Genomic DNA, 18268 nt, shown 5'->3' on the forward strand with positions numbered 1-18268 from the left:
CGTTAAAAATTTACTGCTTAAAATCTTGAACTCTTTTACAATTTCTATTTGCTTCTTGTGCCTTTAACCACTTCTTTGGTAATTTGCTTCTTCACTTCAATGATAAGAGTATTCAATTTTCTTTTGTTAGACATTTCACACAATTGACACACAGAAGACTTCATCTTCTTAAAATGTTATTATAGAGTGAGTTTTAACTTTTGCAGGGGTGGTACTGGATAGCTTGAATGCAAGGAGGCACAGGCATGCATTTACTTGTTGGTTGTTGTTTTTTTCATCTATCCTTCTAACAGTTAGGAAAATAAGAAATTTTTCATCAAAACCACCCAGGATGATTTCCTTTTAACAAACATTAGATTAATCAATTCTAAGCCATCACCTGTTTGTTTCTTCCTTAACTGTCGCCCCTCCCAGAGCTCTTTAGAATAAGAAGTGATAGTAAAGATGAGTGATCACTGCATATGTCTTGCAACTACCTGATGACTGATATGGTTTTGACAAATAACTTTTTACCCTAAAAATTTAGTATTTGTTATGCTCTTTAAAATCATAACATACCTTAATTTTTAAATTCATGCAGCTTTTTCCTAACATATTTTTGAATGGGTTTTTTTTTCTGTTTCCTGGATTTTTTTTAATATTTGTTGAATAAATTCAAGTAAGCAAGGTATATTTTTCGAAACTGGGTTTTTTTTTCAGCATGAAGTAGAAAATTTTTTCATGTTATTGAAAAATTTGTGAAACCAGGGTTGATTTAGCAAGGTTTGACTGTTACATCCTTTATGTAGTAATTTTTTTTAATATTGCTGAAATTTTCCTTTTCAATAGTTATTGTTGTGGTATTTTTTTAATAATAAATATTTCTAAAAGTTGCTGTTTTATATGCTTTTTTTTAAAATTTTATTAGTTTATAAGGCTATTTGCCGAATTAGAATATTCACGTTAACCAGTGGCATGTTATAGCATAACTGTTAAATGCTTTCTTATTTCAATAGTGTAATTGTTTTGTTAAAATATTTTGTCTAATGCCATTTTTTGTTATATTTTTAACATGTTTAAATTAGTTTATTTAACATGTGATTTTAATTTTTTTTTACTTTTAACTTAAAAAATGTTGTGATAGGTCTTCTCTCTGTTTCTATTATTAAAGTTTTTAATAATAATTTAATTAATAATAGTAAAGTTACATGAAAAGTATCTTTGCTTAGAATATTTTAAAAGAATCAACATCATCCCAGATAGCAAAATAATGTTTATTTTCTCTCAACATTTACCTTTTAATGTAAACCTAAAAAGGTTTATAATACGGTTTACGTGTAAACCTTCTAACCTTACAACGAGATCTGTGACAATCTGCTCTTATCGAATTCCAAAACCTTCCATTACCTTAATCCAAAACCTTGGAAAACAACCTTCTATATAAAAATTTTGATTCCAGGTTGGTTTAGGGCTTTTAAGCGTGAAAAAAATCTATTAATAAATCTAGTCTCAAAGTGAAAATAATCTTAAATCTAGATAATTATAGGGTTTCTTTTCCCAAAGTCTTGTATGCTCAGCTAAAATCCGCCTTGTCGTGAAATTGTAATGGACAATGCAATTGGATCCTATCGTTCGTGTGACGTCAGCTAAAACGTCATTACGTACCTAAGGGACAATACTTTTTTTTTAAAAAAAAATTTAACAAAATAATTTTTAATTCTTTTAGGATGAAAGGTTTGAAACTGCAATATTTTTGCTTTATTGAAGAAAGGGTTTTAGTACAAACATTTTCGTGACAATAAAAAGAAAATTCCGACGCATATTTGCCGTAAGGTTACATGCTTTCTGCGGTACTAACAAGCATGATAATTTTCATCGTATCTTGCTGAAAAAGAACACATTAAAAGTAATTTTTTAAAAAAAGGATGCAAATAGTTTAGAAAAATTATATGCAGTTTATTATTTTTTTAATTAATTATAAATTATGAAAATATCCCATCATTATCTAACTGTTCCAGTCATGAATGTGTGAATCAGTTTTTAAATGAAATAATAAAAAATTTAATGTTGTAATTTATAGTACAATAGTTGGTGATGTTTATATTTATATATTTTATCTAATGACACATTTTTTCTTCATAATATATTTCTTTTACAGAAAACCAACTTCAACACCGATACCGCCTTTTGCAATGAATTTATTAGAAGAAGCCAGAAATGAATTATCAAATTTGTATGATTATTTTCTTTCTATTTGTAGTCAAGTTAATTTTTTTTTTGAAATTTTTTTTCTTCTAATTTTTGCAATGTGTTAAAACTAAACTCAGCGGCGCGGCAGCCCTTGAGGGCCAAGGCCTACTGTGACCATCTCAGTTTTCTTGGGCTCTGGGATGCAGGAGCAGATGTTCCAGTCAGGGGGTCAGCTGAACGTGGAACCCCCAGTGTTTAGTTCCCAAGCATGCTTGGTACTCATTTATCGACCCACTGAAGGGATGACAGTCTGAGTCAGCCTTGCCCGGCCCGAGGATTGAACCAGGGACCTGTGGCACGACAGCGCGAAGCGCTACCGCTTAGCCACCGGGTGTCTTTGCAATGTGTTGCTGAGTTTAAAAAAAAGAGTATAATAGTTTTGTTATAATGTTGCACTTTTAAAACAATTTTTAGAGTATTTTATTATATTAAAAAAGAAGGGCTCTTATTCTTTTCTAATTTTAACCTTCTTGTATATTTCATAGTACAAGTAGACACTATATTCATATTCTTCTTAAGAATTCATTCTACAAATGTCATTCATGTAATTTTTTTTTTATTCAGATGGTTCAATATTTGTTTCTTTTTAGTTCTTGTTTCTTTTCATTTCAATTGCTACATCTAAAAAAAATATTTTGTTCAATCCTCACTTTAGTGAATATCCTCAATCCTCACTTATATGCTGAAGTCAAAAATAAATTACTAAAAATTAATTCTAAAAAGATTATTTATTTGCTGAAAAGATTACAAAACAGTTTGTTTATAAAAATCTCCAGAATTTGCATGTAAACCTTGCAATCATCACAAACTCATTAAAAATTGTTTTCAAAAAACATTGTGTTGTCATACAGGCACACACAAACAACTTCTACGACTGTGTTTCAAAAAAAAATGAAAAAACAAGGGAGTTGAAAAAAATAGGTTTGGCGAGAAAACTTCCTATTTAAGTTGGCACAAAATTGATATAACTGAAATACTGGTTGACATGGAAGTGTATGTGTGTCCAATAAGATTTGGGTAAAAAAGTTTAACTAGCTAAACTTGGCATGCATGAAATGGAGAGGAAGAGGCCAAAAAGGGGTTCAAAGTCTACAAGACATAAACTACAAATCGAATGTTCTAGAACCAATGAATTATGCTGATACAAGAACTAGTTACTTGAAGTTCACGGAATGGCATTTGAGGTTTTAGCAGCCTAATGACAGCAGGTTTAACAGGTTAATGGAAGGAATTCCGTATGCAATGAATTTGTACAAGCATATGTGAAGCATATGGACGTTCCCATATGAAAGGAGTTTTAAGTATGAGTGAAAGCCAAGAAAAACACGCTTGAAAGTTTTACCGTTTACGAAAAAGAAACAATAGGAATAACATTGTGAAAATGATAATGTAGTTCAACAATCAACAAATAAAGAAAATTAAAAATTAAGCCAAGTAAATATCAATCATTCAAAATAAATATTATAAGTGTTCTAATAAGTGATAGTAACAAATATTTTAAAAAATATTATTAATCAATGTATTGTGAAAATGAGATATTTAAAAATGGTTAAATTAAAACACCAGAAGCAAATTACTCGTAATTGATCACATGAATTATGTATTATGATAGTATTTAAATTAATATAATTCTACTCAAATAATTAACAGTTTTTAATTTCTTTAAATATTCTGTATTGAAAGTAATAAAATTAGATCAATGCAATTAATTACTGATATATTAGTAGAGCATGTTATACCTGGATTTGCAATAAGGTTAAAAAATAAAAATATGCTTATTGACAAAATAAATACAAATTACATGTGCAATAAACATTTCCATAATTAATGATTCGGTAATAATCTGCTAAATTATCTGATAATCATAAAAAACAGCTATTTTTTAATTTTTGTGAGTAAAATGTTAACTAATTCTAATAAAGCACTTGAAATTAGTTTACTAAATAATGCTGCCTTTAATTTTTCATTGACTACTAAAAACTTTTGCTGGTGCTAAATTAAATGACATTATATTTTGATATAATTTAAAAGTAATTTACCAAAATATTGTAAAGAATTTTAGATTAATAATCTTATGTTGTCTTACTCAAATGTTCCTTTTTGTTATTATTAATGTGTAATCAGAATTTGTCTTTGATAGCATGTATTTTTTTAGTTATTTAAAATTAAATAGCAATCTAAGTAGATTTTTAAACAAAATAGATAGAATTACGCTTTTAAAAATGAAAACAAAATGTTACAAATAATTTTTTCTTTGTTTATTTTTAGAAAAATGTTGATGTCTAGTCAAAAATCAGAAATTGAAATGTATGAACAAGAAAATGACATTCTCAAGCAAAAGGTAATTCTTTATGTGTGCACATTACAAACAGTTTTAACTAATAAAATGAATTTGGCTGAAGCTTGCTATCAGCAGTTATTTACCTCTATTTTTTTTAAAATTAAATCAGCACTTTCTGTAACATTGTCTAAATGTATAAAGCTAGATTTTTTTAATTGAATACCAAAGTTTTCATTATTGGTTCTTAATTTAGTTTTTATCAACTGTGATTACTCCTTTTTATCGAATACTTTAAATTTTGCCAAGAATGTATTGATTATTTTGCTATGGTTAAATAAATGTCATGCGATGTGTTGAATTTACATAGTGTTAGCTCAAAATATTGGTTGTGCTTTGTGTTTCTATTTTTGCTGTTAACAAGTTGGTAACTATGAATGTTTTTGAATCTGACTCAGATGATGTATTGGAATCTTTAAATTTGTTGCTTAAAAAGTTTTCATTGTGTAAAGAGTTTTCTAAAATACTCTTGAATAAGTTTTAACTTTTCTTATTCTTAATTTTTTTCTGAACATAATTGAAAGTATTATTTCTAAAAGAAAACCTTTATTTTTAAAGAAAATGCATTGAGAGAATATGCAAAATTAATTGAATATAACATATTAAAAATATTTTTTGACAGGAAAAATTGATAGTTATTCTATCTTATTATTTATAATGCATCAATATTTCACGAATTTTCTGTTTTATACCGGGTCATATGGTAATAATTTAAAGAAATTTATGACAATCAAATAGCAAATTCTAACTATGTATTATTCCAATCAAATTTTAGTAAATAGTATTTGAAAATTTATATCAGACATACAATCAAAAGGAGTTTAATATTCTGGTAGATTATTCATTCTGAACTTTTTAAACTCAATGATTTTGCATGTATCTGATCCTTTTTGCAATATCAAAATGTTTAGATTGAAGAAAAAACTAATAAATTATAACTTTTGACAAAGAAAAATTGGTCTTCTCTCTTAAACTGTATACGAAAGTTTTTTATATCTTAACAGTTTTTATTTTTGTAATGTTATGCTTTCATTTTTACTTCAATTTTAGATGAGAATGCGAGAAATAGAATTTGAAGATGAAATTAATTCATTAAAATCCCAGTTAACTCAACGACAAAGGTAATTAAATAAACCTTCTTTTCTTTTAAAAAAAATCTTCATGGCATTATTTATTTTTCAACTGTTAATAATTAGATGAATCCAAGAATTATACAATGAATTAAACTGCACTTGTAGAATTTGCTTCTTTTTTTTTAGAATTTGTTTTGTAACATTAAAATTTTATTGATTTATTATATTTCTTTAGTATTATTTTAAATTATTATATTAAGTATTTTTATTTATATTTAAAGTTAAAATAAAAAGCATGTGAAATTCGTTCTTTGATTTTTCAGGCAGCATGTGCAAGAAAATTTAGACCTGATTAGGTTACATCGAGAAATTCAGCAGAAAAATTCCAAAATTGTAAGCATCCAAACACAATATGGTGACTTAGAAGAGGTAATGTCCTTTCTGTGTAATTTGCCTTTTTTTTTACCTCTTAGTTAGTTGAATCAAATTTAATTTGATTCAACAAATTTATTTTAAACCATGATGAATATTTCAAGAACAGTTTTATTTTAGTATTCTGTTCATAAAAATAAAATTTAAATATTTGCCTTTTTTTTCTATCTATTTTTACAAAATGTTTTTCTTCAGTTATGTAACATTTGGGTAGATCTTTTTTATTTCCTCTTTTTTTAAGTAAATTAAATTTCATTTCATTTTGAAGAAGAATCAACTTTTCTGTTATCTGATATGAATAACTTATTTTAATTATTTATTTTTGTATTCATTGTTTAAAATTGTTTTAAATTCAGATAATAGCTTTTTATACTTCTAATCACATTGCAAATATTCTTGTTTAATCATGTTAAAATAATCGCAGAACTGGAAAGATCATAGGATTTAAACTAAAATGACCAAAAAATTTTAGAGAAGGAATAAATTTAAATTGGACACACCTAAAAAATGCATGATTTTTTTTTTTTACACATAAACATTTTTTTAATTATGTAACATTTGCATAAATCTTTTTGTTGTTACCCCTTTTTTCAGTAAATTTAATTTAATTTCATTTAGAAAAAGAATCAACTTCTCTTTAGGAATCTGATATAAATAAATATTATTTCACTTATTTATTTCTATGTTCATTGTTTAAAGTTATTTGAAATTTTGATTACATCTTTTCATACTTCCAACTTTATTGCAAATATTCTTGTTTAATCATGTTAGAGTGATCACAGATTAGGGAAGATCTGGATTTTAACTTAAATGCCCAAAAAATTTTAGCAAAAGAATTCATTTGAATAAGAGATACCTAAAAGACTCATGTTTTTTTTTTTTCAAAAAAGAAGAATCCTGTGAATTTGTGTGTTTTTATATCTTAGGACCAGGGGCTTCCAATTTTTTTTCGACTTTAAAACCCTAAACGGTCTACCTTCTTTAGGGGAACCGCAAAACTTAGAAGAAATTTCATTAACAATTGCAAAACATATTATTCAACTAACGACCATTATTTATTTTATTTAGTTTTAGATTAGTTAAAATTTTACTCATTATTTTGAAAACATTTAATGAATGAATGAAATTCTTTAATCTTGTAGTTTTAACAATGCTAGTATTAAAACTGGGTTTTATGTTGGACAGTTGAATTTACAGACCTAAAGGGGAATTTACCCCTTTAGGTCTCACTACCGTTTACCTTTAAGCGCTACCGCTCAGCCACCGGGGAGACGCCACAAGTCCCTGGTTCGATCCTGGGGCCGGGCAAGGTTGACTCAGCCTTTCATCTCTTCAGTGGGTCGATAAATGAGTACCAAGCATGCTTGGGAACTAAACACTGGGGGTTCCGCGTTCGGCTGACCACCTGACCGCAACATCTGCTCATGCACCCCAGAGCCCAAGGTCAAGAAAACTTGGGTGGGCACAGAAGGCCTTGGCCCTTTAGGGGCTATCGCGCCACTGAGTTTAGTTTTAAAGGGGAATATAGTCTAGTTTATAATTTGATCTTATCATATGTGTAAACTGAAAGTTAATGAGCAGAAATGCGGTTTTCATTTAAATTAAAGGGGGTGAAAGAAAAGGTTGAGAATAGTTTTTTCAAATCAGTATTAAATAACTAAAAGAAAATAATTTGGATATAAATTTTATTACAGTGTTTTTAACTAATACCAGGGTTGCCACAGGCTACTAAAATGCGACTATTTGCTACTATTTTCGGCCTTAGGCGACTATGGCTACTTTTTTTGCCTCAAAAGGCTAAAAAAAAGCAACTATTTTCAGGAATAGGCGACTATTGGGAGACTTTTTTACTCTTAGCGAAGTTATTTTTCTACTTATTTTTCATAGACCTACTGTTACTTTGCGATTGCTGCACAATCGCTGTTATCTTAAACTTTCGTTCTGAACTCAATAGATCAATGAAAAGAAAATATAAATTAAAAAAGTTTCTTCATTGTTTTTTTTTTCAATTATTATTTTTCATTTTAAGCGATACAATTTACTAGGGGTATTTTGTACTTAATTTTGTTATAAAAAGTTAGTTTTTTTCGAATTTATTTAATATAGGTGAGTATAATAATTTGATTATTTTTAAACCAATAAATATTCAGTTGTTTTTATTTATAAAGAAATTAAAATAAAGCTTACCTTTATTTAATTTGCTTTTATTTTTGAGAAACTGAAAACAAAGTTTTAAAGAAATTTGGCTATTAGTTAAAAAACAAAAATTTTTTAAAAAATTAAATAAAGAGTTTAAGTTTGGACTCTTTTTAATAATTTAACATTAGTACTTAAAGTATTTTTTTTTTAATTTTATTAAAATTCTTTCAATACTTGTTTGTTTTATAATTTGTTTGATAGTCAGTGTCATTTTTAAAGAAATAAATCTTTAGTCAATTTTATTTTCAAAAACGAAAACAATAATAAATAAGTAAAAATATTTTTGCACTTCAGTACAGAATTTGACCATTAGTTAATACTACTTTATATAATTTTAAATAATTGAATAGAAGAGGGTCTAATGATGTTTCAAAAGCAAGGTTTTTTTTCCGACAAATAATTTTAAAAAAACATTTTTTTTTCGAAAGTGAACATTTCTTCGGTTTGTTTTCTACTNATGTAAAAAAAATAACATTTTGAATAAAATATTTTATAATATAGACACTTTTCTTGTACACATCCTATACTTTATAAGAAAAAAGAAACAAAAACCTGGAAATTTTAAGATTTTTATCTGGAAAACCTGGAAAAATCAGGGAAATTTGAAATCTGATTTGAGTGGCCACCCTGCTAACGGACGATGTATCACGATTTAAACCATACCAGTCACGATTCAACCAGTTCTTATCATAGTATTTGACAATTAAGCTACAATATTAATTATTTAGCTACTATTTTTGATAAATTTTTGCTCCTGTTCAGGCAACTATTTTTATAGTTTTAAGCAACTATTTTCATGCTTGAGGCTACTAAAAGCAACTATTTTTGTTCTTTTTTTACTGTGGCAACCCTGTAATAATGTTGTCCTCAGACTCGGAACTCCTCTGACCTTTCCAGGGAATACTATTTAGGAACCGCTGTTTGTTTAATTTATTTTAAACATGTTTGTTTAATTTATTCGTGTAATAATTTTCGACTTAAATAGAAAGTATTGTTTTGTAAGTGTAAATGAGAAGAATTGAAAAAAATGATGATTAAATTATGTTCTTAGTTCACAATCAGGGAAATTCTTTAAAGTCAGCTTTTTTTTAAATCTCCATTTCAGAAGCTAAAGCTTTTTACATTAAAGCATGATCATATGGTCAAAGACTTGGAGGACTTAGAGCTGAGATTCCAAGCTGAGCAAACAAAGAATATGAATCTTACAAGTGAACTGCAAAAAGCTGAAGCTAATATTTCTGCTTCCATGGAGGTGATTAACTTGTTTACTTATTTGTATTTTAAAACTTAAGCAACAAAGAAATTTAAAATATAAATTTTCAGATATATTTTGTTGCACTAATAATTTTAACTAACAAAATTTTATTGATTGAAAATGATTTATCTAAATTTTCCTTAGTGCTGTAACAGTACTTATTAATTTGAGAATAGCTTGATGTTGATAAAACTTATATCATTTAAGTAAATCATCTTTTTCTCTATCTTAGCATTATTCTTTTATTGATTTGGTAGGAATTTTTTTAATGGCCTAGTATGAAGTAGATTAATTCTTTTTTATGTTATTATTAAGATATAACAAAAACACAGTACATTAATACAATAAAAAATATTTTTACTGTCCATCTTCTACAATAATTTTTATTATTAATTATCAAAATTCAGCAGACATGATTTTTTGTTCAAAATCAATAGGCATGAATCAGATGTATTTTTGTTTATGTTATTTTAAAGACTATTCAGTAAAAATATATTTAAAATGCATCCTTTACAAAAATTTTAATTATTAATTAATTATCATTATTTCCATGTATAAAAATGCTCATTTTCAAATGTTCAGTGTTAGGTTTTGCTTTTAGAATTTTAAAGAATGATTATGTTACTATAATTCTTAGAATATGGTTATATTTGTACTGATTTTAGAATATGATATTAATATGAATGTGGCTTTCTTTTTCAGCGTATTTTCCACACAGAAAATTTATTTGCTATATATACACTATAGCTGTTGTAAAATGTAACATGTAAACTTTGACTCAAGTTCCAATTGTTTAATCATGAAATGGAATACTAATTTTATGATTAAAAACTTGAATTAAATTAAAGCCAGTATACCATACCAGTTAAATCAAGTCAGATTTCAATAATAACTCAAAACTATGGTGGAAAACTGGCTATTTTTTTGTTAATCAAACTGAAAATTTCTATATCACAAAGTCTCAAAAGTTAGTGAACCCAAACAGTTTTTACAAATACAAGTAGCAGTTAACAGCCACAAATTAGTTAAATTGAACAAAATGGAAAGCTAAATCATATAAATTAATTTTCTACTTTTTATATTGTAACATCTTCAATCTATCCTTTTACTATGCCTTTCTTCTTCTAGCTTTTATTTTACAAACATCTTTATTTCTTTTAATACTACTTACCTGTATGTCAAGTAATGTAATTTTTTATTATAATTATATTACATTTCTTCTCCTGTTAACGTTTTATTTGTTGCTTTTTAACACACTTTAGCTGCAAGAAAAGATCAAGTCATTGTTGAAGGAAAACGATGTGCTACGGGAAACACATGATAAATTATTACAAAAGTATGTTATTTAATATTTTGAATAATAGCACTTAAAGTCTGTTCATTAATTAAAAAATAAAAAGAAAACTAGCAAATTTTTGTGCTTTTGAAACGCCTAGATTTTTAAATATCAAAGCATTATATGTCACATTCTCTTTTTTAAATTTAGTGTTATATTTACATTATGTAAGCTTGATAAACAAATAGATTTTGTTCTAGAAAAATAATTACTTTTCAGAAGACTGCTATCCCATAGTAGTACAGTATAGTATACAATGGGAAATGTTTAACGTTTTTATTTTTAAAAAAATTTATTACAGTAAAAGATCTAAATAAAGTTATTCTATAAACGACAATTTTCGGTTAACCACACTAGCTGCATATGCTGCAGAATGCATGTATACTGCAGTAGAATAAAATTTTTTTTGTCTTTAATAAATACGCAAGTGCCTACTTTGTATTAAGTATTTGTATCTAAAAAATTTAAAAAGATTGCTCTGTTCCAGTCTAATTTAGTAGGCAAGTTTAAAGTTGAGTGAAATGATCTGTATAACACAACATTCTATCAAAAGAAAAGCCCCTGCTTTCAAGGTTTAAATTATAAAGATCTTGATTAGCTTTTAAATTGTATGTTGCTTGAAAACAAGTGCTGTGTGAAAAAATTGCATTCTTGAAATTATTTTATCATAATTTGTGGGGGAAAAAACTAAAACAATACTAAATTAGAAAACTATGTACTTATCCGACAGCTAAGTGCGAGACGAAACTAAGCAAAAATTACCATTCTTTGCTATCAACAAATCAGCTGGTTTTTTATTTAAACATGGTGGATCTTTTTATTTTCATTATATTTACTTTGGTCAAATAAAATGCAATAAAAAGAAAAAAAATTTAAAAGGTAAATCTTGTTAAAGGTTTTACTTCTAACATGTTTAAGATAATTAAAATTAGTTTTAAATATTCTTCGTTTATTAATGTTTTAAAAATTTCTTATTCACTTTGGTACAAGGAATTTCACCTGTACTCAGCTATGATTAAGTGTCAAAAATAGTTTTGAAAATAAGTTATTTAAAAATTGTTTGTTCATTAAGTTTTATTTTACTAATAATGACTCTATGAGATTATGATGAAAATGTTTTTAATTAATAATACCATTTGATTATTAAAAATTCTTACTTAGCTACAAAGTCAGTTTCAATGTTTGAAGTATTCAATAACCACACGCATTCCACTTTGTGATATTGTGGTGATAATGTTCCACATTGTAATAAAATATAATAAAAAACATGGCTGTGTTAAGTAGTTAAAGGCAAAACATGAGTAGATATATTTTTATCTTTATATCTCTTAACTACATTTTAATTTAATGAAATGTCACAAGTTTTTATAAATTTAAATAATTTCACCTCAATTTTTTTAAGTAATGTGTTCACAAAGTTAACCGTATTAATAAGAATACTTTTGAATGTTTAAGTATGCAGTGAGTTTTTTCATCATTTGTTACAGTAATGTTGTTTTAAACGCAATACGAATAAAGAGATGCGAGTGGTGTGAATATTGTATGAAAGGAGGTGTAAATATATGCTGGGTGTTTTTATACTTTATGAATTTATTCAAAAATAAAATATTACTTCTGGCATAGATATCAAATAGTTTTTATAAAGCATTTTGCTAAGTCATTAATGTGATATTTTTTTCTAGTGCTCTGGTTATTGAAAAAAATAAATCTTTTAATCAAATTGAAGAAATATTAAAAGGAAAGATCACCAATTTAGAATCCATGTTAGAAATTCAATTAAAAGCCAAAAGTATTGCTGAAGAAGAATTAAATAAAGAGAAAGGTTAGTAAATCTGGTTACAAAATAATGTAATGATATTATAATGATGATTATATATAAATGAACTTATGACATGTTGCTAAAGCAATAAATTTTTCTTTAGTTCGATATTAATTATTGAATGTGTATGATGCAGTGGTTAAGACATTGAGCTGTCATTTTGTTGGACCAAGGTTTCTACCCTTGTTGGAAACTTGAAACATATTTTCATTAGTTATAAAAAAAGGGCATGATAGTTCCTCACAGAAAAGGGCACTTTGAGTAATTGAATTACTAATTGAGGAACAAATTAATAATTGAATTTGTCCCTCAACAATTTTTAAATTATCCTCTTATACTATTTTTTGTGTATATATTTCAAAAAGTAATTATCACGCATTATCGAAATAAGAAGAAAAAACTTCACTACTTGACTTCAAATGGGTGCCAGCTTGTCGGGGAAGTAAAGGCAGTTTATGCTCAATTCTGACCACCTTTCCGCCATCATGCCCTTTACTGAAATTATGGAGTTTTAAGATTTATAACTCCCTTGGCCAACAATGGCTGTCGTGAGAGTGGTTTACTTTATTTTTATGATTTATTTATTTTCAGAAAAAGGTTTATTATATATCAGATTTTTATACTACATGACACTTGTATATATTTTTTTTTTTTTTTTTTTTTTTTTTGTCAAACCAGTAATTTTTTTCCCCTTTAATTTTTTTTTTTCATGTTGCATTTGTTGTCTTTAAATAAACACAGATTCCTTATGCCAAAATTATGTTTAATCATTTTTTCCCTCTTATTTAACTATTGTTTATTTATTTCTATTTTGGACTTAGTTTATAGTGATGTTGAGTCAGTTTATCTGGACTGTTCAATGTCATTTTTGTTTGGCATACAACAGCAGATTCTAATTCCTGTTTCATTAAACTATGCATTCATTCCAATTCATACTTTTTTGAGAGTTTGTAGCTATTTTTTTTAAAGTTACGAAAGTTATTGTAATTACTTTAATGATGATATTTAATAATGATATTTAAATATATTTCATAGTAAAGTAATATCCCTATTTCTTCCCGGAATATCCATTTTTTGCCTTTTAATTGGGCTCTTATTGCAAGTCTAGAAGAAGAATACTGCTGAAATCACATGGATCTGCATTGTATGTTAATGTTACAGCTATTAAGCTGGATTTATTATCATGCATAATTATCAGATCAGATTTAATTACAAATTGTCAAGAGGCTTCATGCATATGTGCTGAACCTGATTGGATGCTGAACTAAGGCATAAACAACTGCCACATGATATTGCTTGCCGAAATCCAATCAGTGAGCCAAAAGTATTATAAATAAATACATGAAATTTGAAATTATTGCTTATTTGTAATTAATAATTCAATTTTACCTGAGTTTTATTTAACTAACATTATATTTAATTTATTTGTCGATTTATTTAAAGATCTGTTTTAACTTTAAAAGGAAAAAATATTTTTTCTTCCTCAATATAGAGAGATTCAAATCAAAAGAGGAAGCTTATGACCAGCTACAAGACCATGTAAAACATATGGAATCTCATATACAAAATTTAGAATCTAAAATTGATTTTGTAAAATTGGTGAGTCTTACTCTGAATATGTTGAATCAAAGTTATTTTCATGTATCCTTATTACCTGTCTGTATCTTTTTATATAAATTTATTAGCTTTAATTTAAAAAGATAAAATAAGTACAGATTTTCTTCTCTTTTTTGTTATATTTATGATTTTTTTCATATGATTCAGTTAATCATATTCAATTTTAAAAATTTAAGAACATGGCTTTATAGGTTTAGTCCTAAAAAGACAGCCAGAGGCTAAGTTGTCCATTTATGGGAATTTCAAAGTATTTCCTCATTTAATACCAGATGTAAACACATATCTCCATTTTCCCCCTTTTAAAAAGGGGATATCTTTCTATGTTACATAAAAATGAATGATAATTTTGAAAAACAACAATTTCCATAGTTAAATAATATTTATTTATTAATAAAACTCTCTTAAGAAATTATTAATTATTGAAACTTTTCCTCTCTCCAGTTTTTCGGGAAACCTTTCTAGCTTTGTTTAAAAACGGTATAAATCTTCTTCATTTTTACTGAAACTAACTTTCACTTTAAAAAAAACGATTTTGAAATAAACTAATTAAAGTATTAAAATTTCTGATGACTAACAACTATTTATCAATTGTTTATATTTTATTTATTTGTATTGTTATTTTTATTTATATTCCAAAAATTTTCTATTCTATCTTTATATATTGACTTCTTGCCTAAAAACTAATAAAAGAATACAACTGACTTTCAATAATTTCTTTAAATTTTCTGTTATTTCGGCAGTTTTTTTATTTCAAATGTAGTTTTTTTTATCTCAATTTTTTTTTAATTAGTAAACTGCTTCTTTTTTTAATAATTATTAGAAAATATGCAGATGAACCTTTGTATTTTTCCTTGTACAGATGAGTTATTGTAGCATATTTGTTCAATAATTAAATTTAAAACAACCTTTCTGATATTACTTGGTTAAAAATAACTTCATTTGCTTGAAAAAGGGGCAGATGGAAATAAAAATCAATGTCACTCTATCTTCAAGCACTCAAAAATAAGTGCCCATTCTCAAAACTTGCCAGGAATGAATGAAAATAACCAAAAGTGATTTGTTTTATAAAACATAAAGTTGCCAATGAAAAATAGAAGAAAAAAAGATGAAGAACAAAATTTAAAAGAAAAGCCGCAGTTGTCGAGTGAATTAAAAATAAAGATGGAAAAACATAACAAGAAATGTGGGTATAATAGCAAATATAGGTATATAGCAAGTAAGGGTAAAATGCATTTCCGTGCACTATGGAGACTGTGCTTTGTTATCTGCATATTTTTGAAGGCAATAAAGTTTTTTTTTAATCAAGTACTAACTTATCACTTAAGTTTCTGGAAATAGTTTATTTAACCCTTACAATATCCAGCTATCAGTCTTTATACAATTAACTATGCTGCAGCTTATGGTATTGTTTTTATTTGCAAATAACTTTAAAACTTGGTTTAAAAAAACTTTCTTTTCTATTTGCTGCTGAAACATATACGAGCAGCAAAACTTAGCAGTTTTATTTATTTGATGTGTGGATACAAAGATGAAAAGATAGTTTTGTTACCCCTTGAATTTAACTTACTCTTTTTAATGATGCTAATAAATAATAGAGGAAACTTTAAACATCTTTTTGACAGTTTGCGATGAAGAATATTGATCTAATGTTTTAGTATGTTTTTGTTTAATTATATCTAGGAAGGAATAGATTTTGATGATCTTGAAAGAGCAATTCATCTTTTTAAGCAAAGCAAGGAAAAGCCATCTTATGCACCTGAAGTAAATAGCTCAAACGGTACAAAAGATACCACCAGCAAACCTACCTCACCTCTCGCTACTAACAGTCCACAATACATCAACTCGAAGCACTCTCCAGCACATTATGCTAGTGATGAGTCAAACCAGTTGCTGTTAGCAGAAGCTGCTAAAGAAATAGAAGATCTAAAAATGAAGTTATCAGATGTAATGTTTCTTCCCTGTTTTCGTTTTTAATTCCATTAAATTGATTCAACAGTCGTTTGTTTTATATTAATTTTTTATTGCTTTTTTGCTGCAATTTATATTTTCAGGGATGAGATTTTTTTGCTTTTTAGCGGATTTCCGCTTTTTTCACTTTTATCTCTTGAATTTCAGTTTTTTTATCAAAAATTCAGATTTTTCTAAATATTTCACTTTTTTTAAAAAGTATTCCGCTTTTTCAGAAAATTCACCGATTTTCAAAGAGAAACAGAAAATTCAAACTACATAGCTACCAATCCTTTCTCATTTTTACTTATTTTAACTATTTTCTCCCCTTTTACTCACAGCAGATAAGATTTTCCGACTTTTTTACCCGCCCTCCAGATAGATCCGATTTTTGTAGTTCAAACGACGCTGCTTCTGACAAGCCTCTTAGAGGTACCAAGCCTGGAATCTGCTAATATCTCGATTCTTATTCACACGATTTCAATATCAAACATAACTTTTCATATTTGCGTGTTGCGATTCTTATTCACTCGATTTGAATATTATATGTTGCGATTCTTATTTACGAGATTTAAAACTCTGATATTGTAATTCGTATTTACGCCTTTTTAAAAACCTATTTAGCGATTTGTATTAAAATTCAAATAACGCAGGTTTAAAATTCAATGTCTTGATTTGCTCATGCGGTTTATAATATCAAACATTGATTTTCATATTTATACGTGATTTTAAAATAAGGCATTGGGATTCGCATTCCCGCATTCTAAAAATTCATAATTCTTATTTAATCAATCTAAAAAATATGCATCATGATTCGTATTTAGGCAATCTAAAAATTATGAATCGTGATTTGTATTTACGCGTTTTAAAAATTCTATATCCCAGTTTGTATTTTCTCATTTTCAAAATCGTATATCTAGTTTCATATTCATGTGATTTCAAAATCCATAATTGTTATTCATATTCACGCAATTTTAAGATCAACTATCGCGATTCTTGTAAGAAGTAAATTTTTTTTTTAATTAGTTACTATAAAGGTGACTGTTTTTCTAACGACGATTATTAGTATATGTAAGTGTTACAACATCAGAGAAACTGGAAGGGAATATATTCAAAACTTACATTCTGTGCTTGCAAAGAAGAAAAAATAGGATTTGTCACAAGATGTTTGAAGATGGACTAACGACTAAATATAGCAAACATAAAAGATATAGCAAACAAAAGCAATCACTTAAAAAGGGATTTAATTAAAAAAAAATTTTGGGGGAAAAAGAGTTAATTAACTCATCATCAAAATTTTATTTATAATTGCTGTTATTTATGCTATAAAATGCAAAATTCTTATCAAATAAAAAACAATTATCTAAACAGTTGCTGATTGTCATGTAATTTTTCAAACTAAAATAGCAATTTTTGTATGTTAAGGAGTTACTATATATTTCTACTTCACTGTTATTGATATGTTTCAGAGGGCTCTAGTTAGATTAGACTATAATATGAACATAATGATTCGGTCCATTGTTAAAGTTTTTTTTTCCAATATAATTTAAAAAGTAATATTACTGATATATTTGCTATAAATCACATAACAGTATTTATTAAAAGAAATGAAATATTAATGTATATTCTCAGTAGTTTTAATTTGCTAAACCAGGTAGTTTTTCAAGTAATAATTGTCTCTTATGTGAACTGAGGGAAAATATAATTTCCAGCTTTATTTTTTCAATTGGTAATTTTAATTTTTACTAAATGTTAAATATCAATATAATCATTTACATAATAATAAATTAGTACACAATTGTATGTCAACACATTATTTATTACCTTAAACTGTCTGGTATTATTTAAAAGGGTTGCGCTTGCGTTAAATTTACTATCGTGGAAATTCAGCTTTTTTGCCTTTTGGCTAATCTCATCCCTGTATTTTGCATAAGTAAGCGTAAGATACATATTATATACAAATCCTTCAAATATTGTGATAGAAAAATTACAGTCATAATAAATGCTTGATTTCTAATTAATA

The 18268-nt window shown here is 26.7% G+C and overlaps 1 protein-coding gene across 1 annotated transcript in view; it reads left to right on the forward strand.

The window, feature by feature from the left end:
- Window positions 1-18268, forward strand: part of LOC107456323 (protein fantom) — a 56666-nt gene that overhangs the window by 10874 nt on the left and 27524 nt on the right. Inside the window, exons 8-16 of the mRNA XM_043049344.2 lie at window positions 2138-2212; window positions 4498-4570; window positions 5618-5688; window positions 5964-6069; window positions 9377-9523; window positions 10789-10862; window positions 12545-12684; window positions 14174-14280; window positions 15979-16242. Coding sequence (XP_042905278.1) covers window positions 2138-2212; window positions 4498-4570; window positions 5618-5688; window positions 5964-6069; window positions 9377-9523; window positions 10789-10862; window positions 12545-12684; window positions 14174-14280; window positions 15979-16242 — 1057 coding nt within the window. The remainder of the gene's footprint in view (window positions 1-2137; window positions 2213-4497; window positions 4571-5617; window positions 5689-5963; window positions 6070-9376; window positions 9524-10788; window positions 10863-12544; window positions 12685-14173; window positions 14281-15978; window positions 16243-18268) is intronic.

This window comes from Parasteatoda tepidariorum, chromosome 7, assembly GCF_043381705.1.
Source record: "Parasteatoda tepidariorum isolate YZ-2023 chromosome 7, CAS_Ptep_4.0, whole genome shotgun sequence".
NCBI classification, from domain to species: Eukaryota; Metazoa; Arthropoda; class Arachnida; order Araneae; family Theridiidae; genus Parasteatoda; species Parasteatoda tepidariorum.